Source organism: Anolis sagrei, chromosome 4 (genome assembly GCF_037176765.1).
Source record: "Anolis sagrei isolate rAnoSag1 chromosome 4, rAnoSag1.mat, whole genome shotgun sequence".
Lineage (NCBI taxonomy): Eukaryota > Metazoa > Chordata > Lepidosauria > Squamata > Dactyloidae > Anolis > Anolis sagrei.
Window position 1 is genome coordinate 121,541,619 of NC_090024.1, and position 18,140 is coordinate 121,559,758.

The 18,140-nt window shown below is 39.6% G+C and overlaps 1 protein-coding gene across 2 annotated transcripts in view; it reads left to right on the forward strand.

Annotated features, from left to right (window-relative positions):
• The window catches only part of TRMT1L (tRNA methyltransferase 1 like), a 31,531-nt gene that overhangs the window by 11,982 nt on the left and 1,409 nt on the right, over window positions 1-18,140 (forward strand). Inside the window, exons 7-14 of one of the 2 annotated variants that reach the window (XM_060774506.2) lie at window positions 1,874-1,991; window positions 3,196-3,275; window positions 3,750-3,999; window positions 5,863-6,075; window positions 8,073-8,263; window positions 9,667-9,745; window positions 11,556-11,722; window positions 13,676-13,735. In XM_060774506.2, coding sequence (XP_060630489.2) covers window positions 1,874-1,991; window positions 3,196-3,275; window positions 3,750-3,999; window positions 5,863-6,075; window positions 8,073-8,263; window positions 9,667-9,745; window positions 11,556-11,722; window positions 13,676-13,735 — 1,158 coding nt within the window. The remainder of the gene's footprint in view (window positions 1-1,873; window positions 1,992-3,195; window positions 3,276-3,749; window positions 4,000-5,862; window positions 6,076-8,072; window positions 8,264-9,666; window positions 9,746-11,555; window positions 11,723-13,675; window positions 13,736-18,140) is intronic. The other variant, XM_060774507.2, reaches the window with a different exon arrangement.

The following is an 18,140-nucleotide window of genomic DNA, read 5'->3' on the forward strand; positions in this document are numbered from 1 at the left end:
TTTAAAAGTACAAGGACTTCACATTTCTATAACCTCTCATATATGTACAACATTTTTGTATCCCTCTCCTCATTACTTTGTCCAAATAGTATCTTTTGAACTGATGAAAATGCATCTTAACAAAAAGTGTTATACCGTTTTTAAGCAGTGAAAAATTCTGCACTTAAAACAAATCTTATATATTCATCTATAATTCTAATGAAAAAAAAGATAAACCACACAAGGATTATATTTCATAACAATGTTAATCTACAGACAGTGTTCCTAAATCTACAGTCTGTGTTCCTAAATAACCATCCTAATTATTTTTTTCTTCTGCGACGTGAACACATTGCTCAGGATATCTTCAAAAGATTAGCATCTTTTCCCATATGATTAGATCCCTTGCTTTTTTATTGCCAAATAAGGAATTGCTTCAAGGAATGTGACTGAATCCAAATTCAGATTTCAAATTCCTGTAATAGAACTGGGGCAATGTTTTGCTTCCAAGTAGAATAAAGTTTACACTTGTTCTGAGGATTCATTATTCATTACTAAGGTGATTGTCGTGGAGTACATGGATCAAATCTCCCAATAGATTCCCCCCTCCTATGTGGGGTCCTCCAAGGTGCAATCTCTCTCTCCTCTTCTCTTCAACATCTACGTTAGACCCCTTGCTAGTTTGGCTCGGAGTTTCGGCCTAGACTGCTACCAATATGCGGACGATACCCAACTCCTTCTGCGCCTGGAGCCTGGAGCAATGTCAATTCCAGACAATTTCACCCTATGTCTGGAAGTTCTGTCGAACTGGCTACATGCTAGCAGACTGAAGGTGAACCCGGCGAAGACTGAGTTTCTCTGGCATGGCCGCCCGGCAGCTCTGACTCATCTGTTACCCACCTTCAATGGTGCCGCCCTATCTCCATCGACCACTGTTAAGAGCTTAGGTGTCGTCCTGGATTCGCAGCTGACAATGGAAGCTCAGGTCGCTGCTGCCAACAAACAGGCCTTTTTCCATCTACGACAAGCGAGGCAATTGGCACCCTACCTATCTGATGAGGCTCTGGCAACTGTCATCCATGCCACAGTCACGTCTAGGCTGGACTATTGCAGCACCCTGTATGTTGGCCTTCTGATGTCTACAACCCGAAAGTTCCGTATTGTTCAGAACGCGGCAGCCAGGTTACTCACAAGAACGCCTGTGAAATGCCATATAACACCAGTGCTGCAACATTTACATTGGCTTCCAACTGAGTACCGTGACCTGTATAAGATGTTAGTTCTGACCTTTAAAATTCTTTACGGCCAGGGTCCATCGTACCTTAGGGACCGCCTCTCCTTCTCCCATCATGGAGGTCGCAACGACCATCCCAACGCGACTTACTCTATATACCGGGTCCTAGAGAAGTGCACTTGGAAAGTACCAGATGCAGGGCTTTTACTATTTCTGCCCCTGCCTTATGGAATTCCTTACCACCCTATTTGAGAGCCTTGCGTAACTTAGGGCATTTTACTCTCGCACTTAAGACCTGGCTTTTTACTAGAGCATTCAATCTCTGTTAATTTTAATTTCTGTATGTATGTATTTTATCTTTTACAATTTAGCTTGTAAATCACCTAGAGCATTATCAGATAGAGGGCAATTAATAAGTAATTAAATATGATGATGATGATGATGATGATGATGATGAAATATTCTGTGTCGTGTTTGTAAATACCTTGGTGGTTCTCTCACAAAACCAGGACAAAGCCACATCAGAGATCTTCCTTTAATTTATTTAAGAAGCCAAGGAAATAAGTCAGGGTCTGATCCACTTTTTATGAAATTTTATGTGATCATTTGAACTGGGTTATCATCTCTCTTATGCTGTTTCATTCTGAACATTATTTCTAGCTCCTAAGCCTACGTGTGAAATAGTGAAAGAGGCAGATACAGATGTGCAGGTTCTTCCTAACTATACTACCCCACAGAAAACAGATTCATATTTTAATCCCAAAATGAAACTTAACAGGTAAGCACTTGTAGAATTTCTCTATGCAAGGGGAATTTTAAGTATTTTAATGTAAGTGATCATTTTAACAGAAGACAATAGGTGCTAGGTATTTCTTTTGTACATATGAGATAGTGAGGATCAGAGAAAGGCAAAGGCCAGCCTGTGAGCCCATTGTCAAGATGTGATTTAGGTGACGGTCAAAATCAGAATCCATTGGATGTACCACGAGAATGGACTCGATAGCATATATAAAATGTTACTGTATACTTATAATATCATAGTTTGGTGTTTCCTTCAAGTTGATTCCAGCTTACAGTGACTTTCTCATACAATTTTTCTAGCAAAATTTCTTCAGAGGAGGTTTGCCACTGCCTTCCTCTCAACTCAGAGATATTAAGAGATCCAGCCATAGAAACCCTCTGAATGCCCAAAGTCATCCAGAAGATTTCCATGGCTGGATCTCTTAATATCTAATTGTTGGAAGTTTTAAGTCCTCTCTCAAACCTTTCATTTATTTTTATTACAGGAGGCGAGATTGAAAATATAATTATTTTGCTGTTCATTTAAAGATTTTTCTTAAACTGAGTAAAGTAAATTATGAAGCCATTTTGGGCATTTATTTTTATTAAGACACTAGCCATCCCCTGCCATGCGTTGCTGTGGCCCACATGGGGGTTCTGTGTGGGAGGTTTGGCCCAATTCTATCATTGGTGGGGTTGAGAATGTTCTGTGATTGTAGGTGAACTATTAATCCCAGCAACTACAACTCCCAAATGTCAAGATTCTATTTCCCCCAAACTCCACCAGTGTTCACATTTGGGCATATTGAGTATTCGTGTAGAGTTTGGTCCAGATCCATCATTGTTTGAGTCCACAGTGATCTCTGGATGTAGGTGAACTACAATTCCAAAACCAAAGGACACTGCCCACAAAACCCTTCCAGTATTTTCTGTTGGTCATGGGAGTTCTGTGTGCCAAGTTTGGTTCAATTCCATCGTTGGTGGGGTTCAGAATGCTCTTTGATTGTAGATGAACTATAAATCCCAGCAACTACAACTCCCAAATGACAAAATCAATTTTTTGAGTGAAGGACATACATTGGGTTGTTAGGTGTCTTGTGTCCAAATTTGGTGTCAATTCATCCAGTGGTTTTTGAGTTTTATTAATCCCACAAACTAACATTACATTTTTATTTATATAGATTATTTTTTTCTCCTTATAGGCAGCTTACAGTCTGTGCTTTAGCTGTCCTAGCAGAGGAACGAAAACCTTTGGAATGTTTAGACGCATTCGGAGCCACAGGTAATTTGCGATTCTTGTGTTTCTGATTCACTTTATGTAGTTCATAAAAGAGAAACCGTGAACCTAAACTGCAGTTCTAAATACATTATTTATTTATTGTATTACGTTTTTAAAAAAATAAACCCAATCAATTTACAATATTACAGTATAATAACAGGAATTAACTTCATTCATATCAGCATGATTTATTTCCAGGTGAGCAAACTTAGAACTGCTTTATTACATTTCTCTAATGTATCAGGAAAACAGGCACATCTTACAAATATGCATGTATTATGGGCAGGCCTGTAAAAATAATGCTGATCTGGTAAAGCCAGATGAGGACAGGTATCTGAATATTTTTCAGATAAGAATTTTTTTAATTCACATTGTGTCCATGGAGGATATCATCCTGATTCTATGGCAGAAGCTCTACTGGAGCAAGTTTTTTTTATTGTTGCCTGTGTCTAAATATAGATATTACTTGATCTCCAGGTATAATGGGGCTGCAGTGGGCAAAGCACCTGGGAAATTCTGTGAAGGTCACAATTAATGACTACAATGAAAAATCAGTTACAATGATACGGGAGAACTGCCATTTGAATAAGATGAAGGTAGTAATGAATCTCAGAGAAGAGGAGGACTGTGATGAAGCAGTGGAAGAAGGAGAAGAAAACTTCCCTGTCATTGAGGTTACAAAAATGGACGCCAATGTCATCATGCATTTGAGAGCATTTGATTTTATGTAAGTGATATATGCCTCAGATCAATCCTCCTCTCATGCTAACCAGGAGCCTATGTAGCTCAACTGTAGAATTTCTAAAATAGAAGTTTTCAACTAATCCTGTAAGAAAGATGAGAGGACAAATACATTTTGTGTAAGAATAGAAACTTTCTTCTGATCAGTGTTCTCTCTCCATTATCCCTTCCACAGAATATCCAGCAAGATCCTAAATCTTATAAACGTGTCTACACCAATAAAAAGTGTGTTTTCATGACTAAAAGTTGGTATTTTTTTTCTATATTTGTTGCCATGACTAAATTTATATCTCTTATGAAATTGACTGGAGTGCTGCCCTTTGAATAGCAGTCAGTATGGCCACTACTGTATTCATTCAAAGTATAGACCTCACTTTTTTATTATCAGAAATATTAAAAATACAGGCTGTCCCCGAGTTACAAACATCCAGCTTCCAAACAACTCATAACTAATATTTATTTATCGTGTCAGGAGCAAACCAAACAGTTGTATTGCATTTTTAACAAACAAACAAACAAAGCACAAAGTTTGCAAGCTTGGTAGTTGATTAAATGTCCTTTGACCAGTACCTGGCCACTTGGAGTGCCTCTGGTGTTGCTGCAAGAAGGTCCTCCGTTGTGCACGTGGCAGGGCTCAGGTTACATTGCAGCAGGTGGTCTGTAGTTTGCTCTTCTCCACACTCGCATGTCGTGGATTCCACTTTGTAGCCCCATTTCTTAAGGTTGGCTCTGCATCTCGTGGTGCCAGAGCGCAGTCTGTTCAGCGCCTTCCAAGTCGCCCAGTTTTCTGTGTGCCCAGGGGGTAGTCTCATATTTGGTATCAGCCATTGATTGAGGTTCTGGGTTTGAGCCTGCCACTTTTGGACTCTCGCTTGCTGAGGTGTTCCAGCGAGTGTCTCTGTAGATCTTAGAAAACTATTTCTTGATTTAAGTCATTTAAGTTGGAGAGAAGCCTCCTCGCAGGATTGCAAGACATCCTGGCGTCCTCTGGGCAAGGTCTTCGTAGATTCTCTCACTCCAGAAGTGACCAGAAGCGACTTGCAGCATGCAAACAAGCAAGCAAAACAACCAACGGACCTCATAACTAATAAAAAGAAGTGAGAGAAATCTACCCCTCAGAAGGGAAATTCACTCCTGAAAGAGCTATCATGGGGAAAAGGTGTCTCCACTGTTTTGTCGCCAATCCTTGTGAGCCAAATTTTTCAAAATCCAATTATTACAGGAACAGAACATGAGATAAAATCTTCCAAACAGGGACACAGACAGCAAAACAGGGTTGTTAAACCTTTCCCATGCTATCCAAAGATAGATGGCTGGCTGGCAGGCTGAAGTTACACTTTAAAATGTACCTCTTCCAACTTACAAACAAATTCACTTTAAGAACAAACCTACAGAACCAATCTTGTCTGTAACTTGGGGACTGCCTGTATAGCAGCGATGGCTGTAGACGCAAGCATATTTTGTTAGAAATTATTTTTGTTGAATTCAGCAGGAAGCTTTTTCTGAGTAAGATTAACCATATATGCGTTATTATTGTTTATTATTTGTGTTTTCTGTTTTGGTTTATTTTTGTGTAATTGTTGTTTTGGGCTTGGCCTCATGTAAGCTGCACCAAGTCCCCATCGGGGAGATGGAGTGGGGTACAAATAAAGATTATTATTATTATTATTATTATTATTATTATTATTATATCTTTTACCATCGGGAATCCTTATTTGATGTATTTCCTTTTATTTTCTTTTACATTCTGTATATCATCTTTAAACAATAAAAATGTATGTGTATAGATATGTCTGTGTGTGTGATCCTTAATGTGCTTTGACACTATTTTTCTTAACCCCCTCTACAGCCATCTGGATCCATTTGGGTCATCTGTAAACTATCTAGATGCAGCCTTCAGAAATGTAAGAAACCTTGGCATTGTGTCAGTGACATCAACAGATATCAGTTCTCTCTATTCGAAGGCCCAGCATGTGGCACAGAGGCACTACGGCTGCAACATTGTCAGGACGGAGTACTACAAGGAGCTGGCTGCTAGGATGATAGTTGCTGCAGTGGCAAGGTACGTTCAGTGTGCCTAAATAATGGTTGTCTCCTTTTCCAACAGGAGAAAGCTGCAATGCTTTTCCTTAGTTGCCCATTTGGAATTCCTAATAGGTGCTTCTTTTCAACTTGTTATCCAAGAGACTTCTGAACTTAGATCCAGAAGAGGGAACACAGTCAAGGCAGAAATAGTTCAAAGTAGTGGATTGTTGTAGGTTTTTTCAGGCTATATGGCCATGTTCTAGAGGCATTCTCTCCTGACATTTCACCTGCATCTATGGCAAGCATCCTCAGAAATAGTGAGGTCTCACTACCTCTGAGGATTCTTGCCACAGATACAGGCGAAACGTCAGGAGAGAATGCCTCTAGAACATGGCCATATAGCCCAAAAAAACATACAACAACCCAGTGGTTCCGACCATGAAAGCCTTCGACAGTTCAAAGTAGTTTTTCAAAATGTGTTACCATCAACCTGAACAAAGACCACCAGCAATGTACAGTGGACTCTTTAAGTTAACAGACACCCATGAGGATTGATATATGCTGGATAATTTCTTATTGCTTATTACTTTTATAATAGACCTACCTAATACTATACCCCATGCTATACCATACCGTAAGCACTGTATTGACTAGATATTAATACAGTAGTCTTGTTTATCCAACATAAACAGGCTGGCAGAACGTTGGATAAGCAAAAATGCTGGATAATAAGGAGAGATTAAAGAAAAGCCTATTAAACTTCTAATTATGTTATGATTTAACAAATTAAGCACCAAAACAATATGTTTTACAAGAAATTGACAGAAAAAGCAGTTCAATACATGGTAACATTATGTAGTAATTATTGTATTTACAAATTTAGTACCAAAATATTGCAATGTATTGAAACAGCTGTGGATCCGGGCAGGATGCAGACTGCATTGGATAATACAGAACGTTGGATGAGTAAAGGTTGGATAAGCTTTACTCTACCGTATTGAAATACAGTAATGAAACACACACTAAGACAGATAAAGACAAACTTACCTCAATGTAGCATAGTTTTACTGTATTATAAAAATTACTTTGTGAAGGCAGTATTTCTTCTAATTTTTGTTGGTTGCTTGAGTTAACTGAGGCCCCTTCTACACTGTCATAAAATCCAGATTATTTGCTTTAAACTGGATTATATTGCAGTGTAAATGCATATAATAATAATATAATAATAATAAAACTTTATTTATACCCCGCTCCATCTCCCCTAGGGGAACTCGGTGCGGCTTACATGAGGCCACGCCCATCAGTACAGTACACAACAATATAACACAAAACAATAACAAATCCAAAAAAATAAAATACATAAAATGCAAAACCAATATAATAAGCGACACAACAATATAAAATCCAACATTAAAACACAAAAGATTTCACTGGGCAGGGCCAAATTCAAGGATAAAATTTTAAAACACTGGGAGATAGGACAATGTAAAAACATCGGGAGGAGAATCCGGGGATGAGGAAGGATTTAATTGCACGAAACCATAAAATAAAGTGCTTCTGAGGTCATTTTGTGCAAGTTTGGTCAGGGGGCTTGCCTAATATCTCTGGGGAGTGAGTTCCAGAGCCGGGGGGCCACCACAGTGAAGGCCCTCTCTCTCGTCACTCCCTTTTACACTAACTCACATGGATTTTAATTATATTTTATACTTGTAATCTGAGTCCTAACTGTAGAAACAGTCTTCCCTCACACAGTCTCTTCTCACAAATCCTATCTGCTCTCCATAGAACTGTGAAAAACTTGGTTCTGTTTAAAAGCTGTCATTCATAGTTTACCACCTTATTCCAAAAGTAACTCCTTCCTATTTGTTCCACAAATAATCACCAGCAGCATGCAAATTAATTCTTCACCAAACATTCCACACTAGTTCCACACTTCTTCGTATATAGAACTGCCAATACTTAACATGTTGCATTGTAGTACAAATAAACACAAGACAGTGCAAGTTATGTGGTATCTCATGGATCTTTTTGCAGAGCTGCTGCTCGATGCAACAAAGGCATTGAGGTTTTGCTCACAGTGGCTCTTGAGCATTTTGTCCTTGTGGAGGTGAGGGTGTTGAGAGGGCCTTCTCCTGCAGACGATACAGCCAAGAAAATTCGGTACTTAATCCATTGTCAATGGTGTGAAGAAAGGGTATTCAAGAAAGAGGGCAACATGATAGAAGGTAATCTTCACGTATTGTAATTTCACATAGTGCTCAATAAGGCATAATTACTGGAAACAAACAGTCCTTGCATTGGGTTGTTGAAGGTTTTTTGGGCTATATGGCCATGTTCTAGAGCAGTGGTTCTCAACCTGGGGTCCCCAGATGTTTTTTGCCTTCAACTCCCAGAAATCCTAACAGCTGGTAAACTGGCTGGGATTTCTGGGAGTTGTAGGCCAAAAACATCTGGGGACCCCAGGTTGAGAACCACTGTTCTAGAGGCATTCTCTCCTGACATTTTGCCTGCATCTATGGCAAGCATCCTCAGAGGTAGTGAGGTCTGTTGGAACTAGAAAAATGGGTTTATATATCTGTGAAATGACCAGGCTGGGACAAAGAACTCTTGTCTGCTGGAGCTGGGTGTGAATGTTTCAACTGACTACCTTGATTAGCATTTGATGGCCTGGCAGTGCCTGGGGCAATCTTTTGTTGAGAGGTGATTAGATGTCCCTGATTGTTTTTCTTCTGTTGTTTTGCTGTTGTTATTTTAGAGAACACAGAAATGCTAGACCACTCTTAACAACCACCATGTCAGACTATACTGAGTAGCCATTGAAATCCATAAGCATGTGGACAATTTCAACAGAAAGAAGGAAACCATGAAAATTAACAAAATCTGGCTACCTGTATTTAAAAAACTCTAAAATTACAACAGCAAAACAACAGAGGAAAAAACAATCAGGGACATCTAATCACCTCTCAACAAAAGATTGCCCCAAGCACTGCCAGGCCATCAAATGCTAATCAAGGTGGTCAGTTGAAACATTCACAGTTAGCTCCAGCAGACAAGAGCTATTTGTCCCAGCCTGGTCATTCCACAGATATATAAACCCATTTTTTCCTAGTTCTAACAGACCTCACTACCTCTGAGGATGCTTGCCATAGATGCAGGCGAAACGTCAGGAGAGAATGCCTCTAGAACATGGCCCGAAAAATCTACAACAACCAAGTGATTCCAGCCATGAAAGCCTTTGACGATACAGTCCTTGCATTTTCTTTCTGGTGGCTGCACAAAAAGGTAACAGGGTTACCCAGGGTTCTGGGTTGGGTGATAATTTTGAGAGGTCAGGGAGTTGTTTGTTTTGAGGCTTTTTCGGAGTAGGATGTATTGAAAACCTAACCTCAAGCAAGGCTGAATGATACCCTCCCCTACATCAATTTCTTCAGGACACTGTTTTGCCTTATTCTGTACCTAACAGTCACTGCAACAAGTTATATTGTTAAAAGCAACTATTGTACTGCAATGTTTTTTTCTTCAAGTAACACCTGTTGTTCACCTTGCATTCATTTATATTTATAAACAACATGCACATGTCTAAAATATTTGTTTAGAAAATAATGCTCATGGGTTTTTCCTGTCACAGAGAATCCTTATCGGCAGCTCCCCTGTGACTGCCATAGCCGCATGACAGGCAAGACAGCAATTGAACTTGGCCCTTTATGGTATGTCTCTTTTCTTGATTTTCCTATAGGTGTTAGCATTGTTGGTCTGTGTAATAATAAATAGCAGCTATCTTTTCACCATTATAGAAGTGAACGTGGAAATGAAACTACAAGTCTGATGCTCCAAAATTGTCTACATGGGTGGCTAAGATAGTAGTAATTTTGTTGATGGTTCAGTGTACACAAACTTTGTTTTATGCACAAAATTATTCAAAAAATGCTGTATCACATTACTTTCAGGCTATAAGGTATATATGAATCACAAATGAATTTGTCATTGGACTTGGATCTCTTCTCCAACACTTAACATTATATGCAAATATTCCAAAATCCAAACAACTTCTGTTTCGAAGCATTTTGGATAAAGCATTCATTAAAGCATTGATTTTCAGCAAAATGCTAGAAGTTGGATGGGAAGGAGGGGCTGCAAATGAGTTGATACCCATAACATCATAGCATCACAATGAGTAGGAGAGTGCCAGTTTGCAGTATGGTGAAATATATGCAAGCAAGAGCCCAAGTGTGATTTTGTCAAACTTAAATTTTTCCCTTTATCATAAAGAGGGTAAGGTGACAATGATGTGCAGAAATGAGGTACTGTGTTGTTTGGATGTTTGCCTTTATCATGTGAATTAAACTAAAAGCAAGTGCAGCCACTATCAGAATAACAACACTATGTAACAAAATTTGAAAAACAATATGTTCATTTGAAAGTATTATTTTCTGTTAAATTGTGCGGTACTTACTTTGAAATAGTTGTAATACTCCAGAAACCTTGTTTTTGTGGCTGCCACAAACTAGGTTGAATTGGTTGAGAATCTATGAGATATTTGTTGAAAAACCATAGCAAAATGTGCTGCAGGATATCTTGCAAAAACCAAGTTTTTGCAATCTAATAAATTTTTTCCATGTTTTTATGATAGAACCAATTATGAAATGACATTTATAACCCAGGAACAAAAACCGTCTTACATAGTGTAATCATATGATTCTCCCATATTGTATGATTCTTACATTACCAGAACATACAAGTGTCCTCTCATCCCAATAATCAATTCCAATTTGGCTACTATCATTTGGATGCTTTTTAAATGCAAACATTTAATTACTTTGCCATAAGTGTTGAAAACTGCCTTGGGTCCCTTCATGGAGATAGGGCAGTCTATATGTAAAGGTTTATTATTATTATTATTATTATTATTATTATTATTATTATTGACACAAAAGCACAGTATGTCACAGCAAACGAGAGCTATATGCTGGATTTTGACTGTGTGAGGAATTTTCGAATGATGTGCGCAGATCCAAATAAGGTGGCCTTTTGCAGTTGACAGATCATGATTTTGTTGATGTTTATTGTTTCCAAAGGCCGGCTGAGATCTTTTGGCATGGCACCCAGTGTGCCAATGACCACCTGTACTGGTTTATGCCAGAGCCTTTGCAGTTCGATTTTGAGGTCTTGATAGCGTCTGAGTTTTTCCTGTCAATGCGACTGTCATCTGGTGTGGCGACATCAATAATCCAGACTTTTTCTTTTCCACAATCGTGATGTCTGGCGTGTTGTTGTTATTGTCGTTATTATTATTATACGATCTGAAGAGAAACCAGAGTATTATAATAACAACAACAACTTCTGAAAAGCAATCCTTTCTAAAACCTGAAGTCTGGAAGTAGCTCACATTCTTTAAATCTATTCAAAGCATAGCCAGTGCACATGGGCATTGCCACTTCACCCTCCATTCTAAGGCAACAAAGCCTTTAGTTTTATCTTTTTAAAAAAATAGATACTGTAGTTTTGTTTATATTGCAGGTCAGGCTCCCTCTTCAACACTGCTTTTCTCAGAAGAATGTTGTTTGAAGCAGTGCAGTATGGTTTAGAAGACATCCAGCCGCTTCTAAAAACTCTCATCTGTGAAGCAGAGTGTACAATCCTAAAGCAGTTTTCAATCCATGGCCCCAGCAACCAGAACAAACAAGGTGATATATCAATTTTTGTAAAACTTTGTTCATTAAAAGCAAGCAACAAAATTCCAAATAGCAAAGATAGATTAGCAATGAGTGACATGCAGTCAATGGGGCATATGATGTCTTCCCTGTTCATTTTTGCAACCCTCATGAGGTCCCTGTCCCAATGTCCAAAATTACCTTTAAAGGAGGAGTAGTGCAATCTTCAAGCCTTGTTGCCAAGGTTAATAGCATTTTCAGAATTTTAATGAAAAAAATCTTTTTAAAATATAACTAAATCTTGTGTATGGTCAAAATAACACTTCTGAAAATGAGACTTTTGCAGTACACAAGGCCTACTTTAAGAATAAGGAAAAAAATAATGCAGCCATAACAACTGGGGGGAGGCATCCCTTCATATGTTTCAAGAAGGTGCCCGCTAGCCTATATATCACACAATACACTTGGCTAATCAGAAAGATTTGTGATTTTTAAATATAGGAAGAGTTTATTCTGTGTTTAATCTTTTCAAGACAGCATTAATTTGCAAATAGTTTAATAGAATTAGAGTAATATTGTTGCCTGTATAATTGCCAGGCCCATTTTCATTTTCCTATTTATTAAGGAGCAGCTAAAGGCTATTAACTACGATAATTTCCTGTTGAAGAGTGTATTGTATGTTTTTCAATTTCTATTGATGTTAGGAGTAGCAAATAACTAATTGATTGCATACAATATATAATCATCATCATCTTTATTTATACCCCACCACCAACTCCCTGATGGGGACTCAGGGCGGCTTACATGAGGCCAAGCCCAAACAACAAATTACAACAGAGTAAAACCAAAAACGCAAACAATAAACAACAACATCATAATTACATAAAACATGTGAATACATAACAATATAAAATTACAATAAGCACAAACACAGTGACAATGGGCGGGCTACATGTAATAATTAAAAGAAAAACTAATTAAAACTAATTAAAAACTCAGGTGAGATAAAAGCAAAGCAGGTTATTTGTGGAGGAGGGATCATAATCGTGGGGGTTGTGGAATCAAGTTTTCCCACGAGGGAGGGGATGTATACTCAATGACAGAACATTGAGGCTAAGCAATAGTGTAAGGTTGTATACCTATTCACCAAAGGCGCAACAGAAAGGATTTCCAGTCCGATTGTAGCCTTATTTCTATCATCCATTGTTTCTGAATTCCATAAACTTAGGCAAAGCTATGATCCTGTCCCAAATACATCGGAGACTGGGTGTTTTGTTCACAAGTTGTCCACAGGCTTCTCCACAAAGGTGGATTCCTAATGATTTATTGAACACCAACAGTACCCTGATGATGAATATACATTAATGAAATTGTATGGTAGATTGACAATGATATGCAGTGCAGTCATACAAATAGTATATCGCAATTAGCTTAGTTGTGGCAAAGGTCGTACAAATCCTCTTAAATTTATTGACTATATTTATATCCTGCCCTTCTCAACCCCAAAGGGGATTCAAAGCAGCCTTACAATTGGCAGCAATTTGATGCCATCAACAGAGATATAATAGAAAAGATATGTATATTAAAACAAAATTAAAAACAATAAAACATTAAACACAATTTTAAAATCACGTAATCCAAGGACTTAGTCAATGGCCATTCCAGTCATTATTGCACATAAATCCACTTTACTTATTTCACAGCACTATTGGCCAAAAGCTTGGTTCCAGAGCCATGTTTATATTTGCTTCCTGATGGGAAGGAAGGGGGCTAACCTGATGTAGCTGGGGAGGGAGTTCCCCAGGATGTCTCCATGCATCTTATTTATACCATACTACTCAAATCTCAGCAATGTTATTGTGAAAAAATAACAACATGAGTTAATCTATAACCATGAAAGTAACCCTATTGATTTTTTTTAGATTTTTCCCTTTCTTTTCAAAGATAAATGTTTTCTAAATATAATTCTGATTTCCTTGTGTTTAGAAGAATGTGGTGTGATTATTAGGACACCAGATGCTACAGCGGAATACTTTGTTGTACATGGTACGTAGCTATCCATCTATTGCAGCACCTAGAACAAAATGGAACATTAGCTCCTTACTGTGAAAGTCTAGTAATTTATTTGGAAGCAGGAGACGGCCAGTATTTGGTTTATGTCCCGTTGCTACGCAGAAGAGGCAAGACAGTAGACTGATATGCCTTTACCGCCAATTCTGAGCAGTACACAAGTCAAACTAAGATAGGTACAGCAAAAAAGAGGTGCAAGTATACCTTCACTTCTTTTTTGCAAAGTTAATGTGTTCCTGGAAATTACTTCTTTCACACAAATTTTGTGCCAGAGGCAGAAGCAACAGAAAAAAAATCCCCATCATATAATCTATCTACATAATAAAAGGGAAAATGTATGTTTGTATTTGGCCAAGGAGTCCACTTACACAGACAGCCTCTGGCCTCCACAAAAAGCTATAACCCACAGTGCTGAAGAGCCACCAAATGCCCTCCCTCCAAGGACATTTCAGGTTACATGAACATGTCTTCCAACCCCTGGAAAATGAACTCCCCAAACACCATACTGCCCACCACCCAAGGAATGCTTTCATTTGGGGACAATTTCATCCTAGATGTTCTGTTTTTCATCCCAGGGTTCCTTACTTTTTCCATTGCTGTGGAATTTGCATGACTCTGCCCACTGCCTTTCTCTTAACCCTTTCCTACCTTTTCCTATGGCACATGGCAAACAGGAATTGATCAGTGTGGTAGAAATCCATTGTTGATTGGGTTCACAATGCTCTCTGGATGTAGATGAACTACATCTGTAGATGAACAACTGAGTTTCAGAAATAATTTACCATGATTTATACGAGTTGTAGTTCATCTACATCCAGAGCATTGTGAACCCAATCAACAATGGATTTCTACCACACTTGCCACAGCTGATGGGATTTGCAGTACCGTCAATCTCTTCCTGAGACTACTGCAATCCTCACAAATGACGGACCTGGACCAAACTTGCCACACAGGACCCCTCCCCCACCAACTACACCTGGTGAGTTGTGGGAGAAGATGGGCCAGGGACGATGAGAATTGCAGTATCTTCACACAGTTCCACAAACCACTTCGACCTGAACTAATGATGCACCTGGACCAAATTTGGCACACTGACTCCCTATGATGCATTTTGTGTCCTTGTGATGGTTGGGGGAGGATGGACCACAGACGATGTGACTTGCAGTACCTTCACCCACTTCTACAGACCATTGCGACCTGGACCAAACTTGGGACACAAAACCTCCATGACCAACAGAATATACTGGAGGGGTGTGGGGAACTGACCCACCCATGTGGGAGTTGTAGTTCAACCTGCATCAAGAGCACTCTGAACCCCATCAATATTTAATCTGGACCGCATTTTGAACTCAGAACCCTGGTAACCAACACAACATACTGGAGGTCTTTTGGGGGGGACCAACCTACCCATTTGAGAGTTGTAGTTAACCCTGCACCCAGAGCACTCTGAAGCCCACCAGTGATGGATCTGGACCAAACATGGCGCACAGAATCCTGGTAACCAACACAACATACTGGAGGTGTTTGTGGAGGGACTGACTTAACCACGTGGGAGTTGTAGTTCACCCTGCATTCAGAGCACTCTGAACCCTACCATTGACAGATCTGGGCCAAACATGGCACACAGAACCCTGGTAACCAACACAACATACTGAACGTGTTTGTGGGGGGACCACCCCCCCCCCCAGCGTGGAATTGTAGTTCATCCTGCACCCAGATCACTCTGAACCCCAATGATGGATCTGGACCCTGGTGACCAACAGAACATACTGTAAGAATTTGGGAGAGGAATAACCCATCCACGTGGGAGTTGTAGTTCACCCTGTACCCAGAGAGCATTCTGATTCTGAAGCCCCCAATGGCAGATCTGAAACACACACGGCACATAGAACCCTGATGGCCAACAGAACATGCTGGAGGGGTTGGGGAGGGAATGACCCACTCACGTGGGAGTTACAGTTTACACTGCATCCAGAGCACTTAGAACCTCCTCAATAACTGATCTGGATCAAATTTGGCTCACAGACCCAACATGCCCAATTGTGAATACAGGTGGAGTTTGGGGGTGATTGCCCTTGGAATTGAAGAGTTGTAGTTCACCTGCATCCAGAGAAATGATGACCACCCTCACCCCCCCAACAATGGACCAGAACCAAACTTGGCTCAGAGAAGCCCCATGACCAACTGAACATACTGCTGGGGTTTGGGGGAATTGACCTTGATTTTGGGAGTTATAATTCACCTGCATCCAGAGAACACTGAGCCCAGCCAACATCAGATCTAGACCACATTTGGCACACAGATCCAACATGGCCAGCTGTGCATACAGGCCTGGTTTGGGGAGGAATGACTCATGGTTTTGGGAATAGTTCACCCACATAGTTATGTATTTTCTAATGGGAGCATTCATATAAAATGAAATCAAAGACTGGCGTTTTGTGGAGTCTAATAAATAGTGTGACTAATTAACTAAATGATATTACCTAACACCCCAAAACAAACAATGCCTTTTTGAAATAACCCGGACACCGCCCAGTATCCAAACTAATAATAAAGAGCAATTCAACATTTCCTCTTGAAAAGTAAAGAATAGGGACACGTGAAATTAAACAATTTGGTTAAGGAAGTATTTTATAAATAAACGAAAACCTTTTGAACCTTCTTGAGAACTGTTGGAAACTTTTTCCAAAATGAATCCAGAGATGACTTTGTTCTCCCTACCAATCTCCATTTTTCTCGTGATTTCAATTTAGGTGGCCAAACTTATAGACCTCTGCTTGGAACTGATGGTGATCTGATGATGCAGGCTTATCTACTCTCTCCTTTTCTCTTTGTTATGCTGTACATACATGTCCAGTGCTTCTTAAAAAATCTTCAGCTAGAAGCATAGTTTCCATTGAGGGAAATTATAGTCCCACTTCATACTGCATTGGTTAGGTCTGATCTTGAGGACAGAATTACATTCATTTCTGTGTCTTATTTTATGTATGTTGTAGATTACGTTGGAGTGGTTCAGAGAAGGGCAGCAAGGATGACAAGCCATTTAGAGAGCAAAACATATAGTTTTGTGTAGTGACATGTATATGTTTGATTGGCACAGCCTGGACTGAATAGAAAATACTGCCATTACAAGGATAGGCATGGATTTATTTGCTTTCCAATACAAGAATACACTTGTATGGTAAATACCGATATGCCACTTTCCTTATGCAACAAAGGGAGATGCCCAAGATACAATAAAGGGATGTTGGAGGATAGCCAATTAGGAAAGAAGAACCTTTGCCAAATACGGTGTTAGTAGAGGCAAATGTATCCAATAAAATATCTACTGAAAGTAGGATTTGACCATGGGTCTGATCTGGTAGAATAATATATGATAGTTTGCGTAATTCCAAGGATCATATACCATGAAGAGGCATGCTACGCTAAGGTTAAAACATTGACCTCAGAAAATTGGGAAGAAAGGAATGAATAAAGCCTCAGAATGCTTAGAACTTTCCTAAATCTAACTTATGCTATGCCAAAGTTTTTCAGAAAGAAAAGGAAAGCAGAGAAATTGAAAGTTATAAAGAATCAATTTTAGGAAGGAATCTGAGGTCCAGATTGGATATAACTGAGTTCCTTTCAATGGTACATCAAGCTGAAATTATGGGCAGAGTTCCCAGTCCCAACACTCTTCTGGTGATAGTCACTAGAAATAAAACCATGAGATAAAAAAGTTTGAGAGGTATGGTAGAGAGGTTTGAAGGGATGCTTAGTGAGTTTTAGGAGGGAAATGAGAGATGCTCTTCCAAGGCACCTTTTTAAGTTTAAATACAAATAAATGCAGCATTTTGGATAAAGAGGAAAGAATGGCATAAAGGGCTGAAGTTTGGCAATTCAGGGCAGTAAGACTTCCCTGTAGCATTCCCCAAATCTCTGGCTCCAGTGGGTAGATTAAAATAATACTTACTTAGGCAATCCCTCGTAGTCCGAGGATGATGGTCCTCCAAGGTCAGTGTACTGGCGGTGGGTCCATAGATGACTGTGGAGCCCTATTCTTACTCTGCATCTTCTCCCACAGTGAGGGCATCCGTTTCCAGGTGGAAGGCAGTTCTGGTTGGGGTTGGCTTGACACGCCTTCTTCTTGGCATGTTTCTCTCTTTCGCCCTCCATTTGTGCCTCTTCAAATTCTACAGCACTGCTGGTCACAGCTGACCTCCAGCTGGAGCACTCAAGGGCCAGGGCTTCCCCGTTCTCAGTGTCTATGCCAGAGTTTTTAAGGTTGGCTTTGAGCCCATCTTTAAATCTCTTTTCCTGCCCACCAACATTCCATTTTCCGTTCTTGAGTTCAGAGTAGAGCAACTGCTTTGGGAGACGGTGGTCGGGCATCCGGACAACG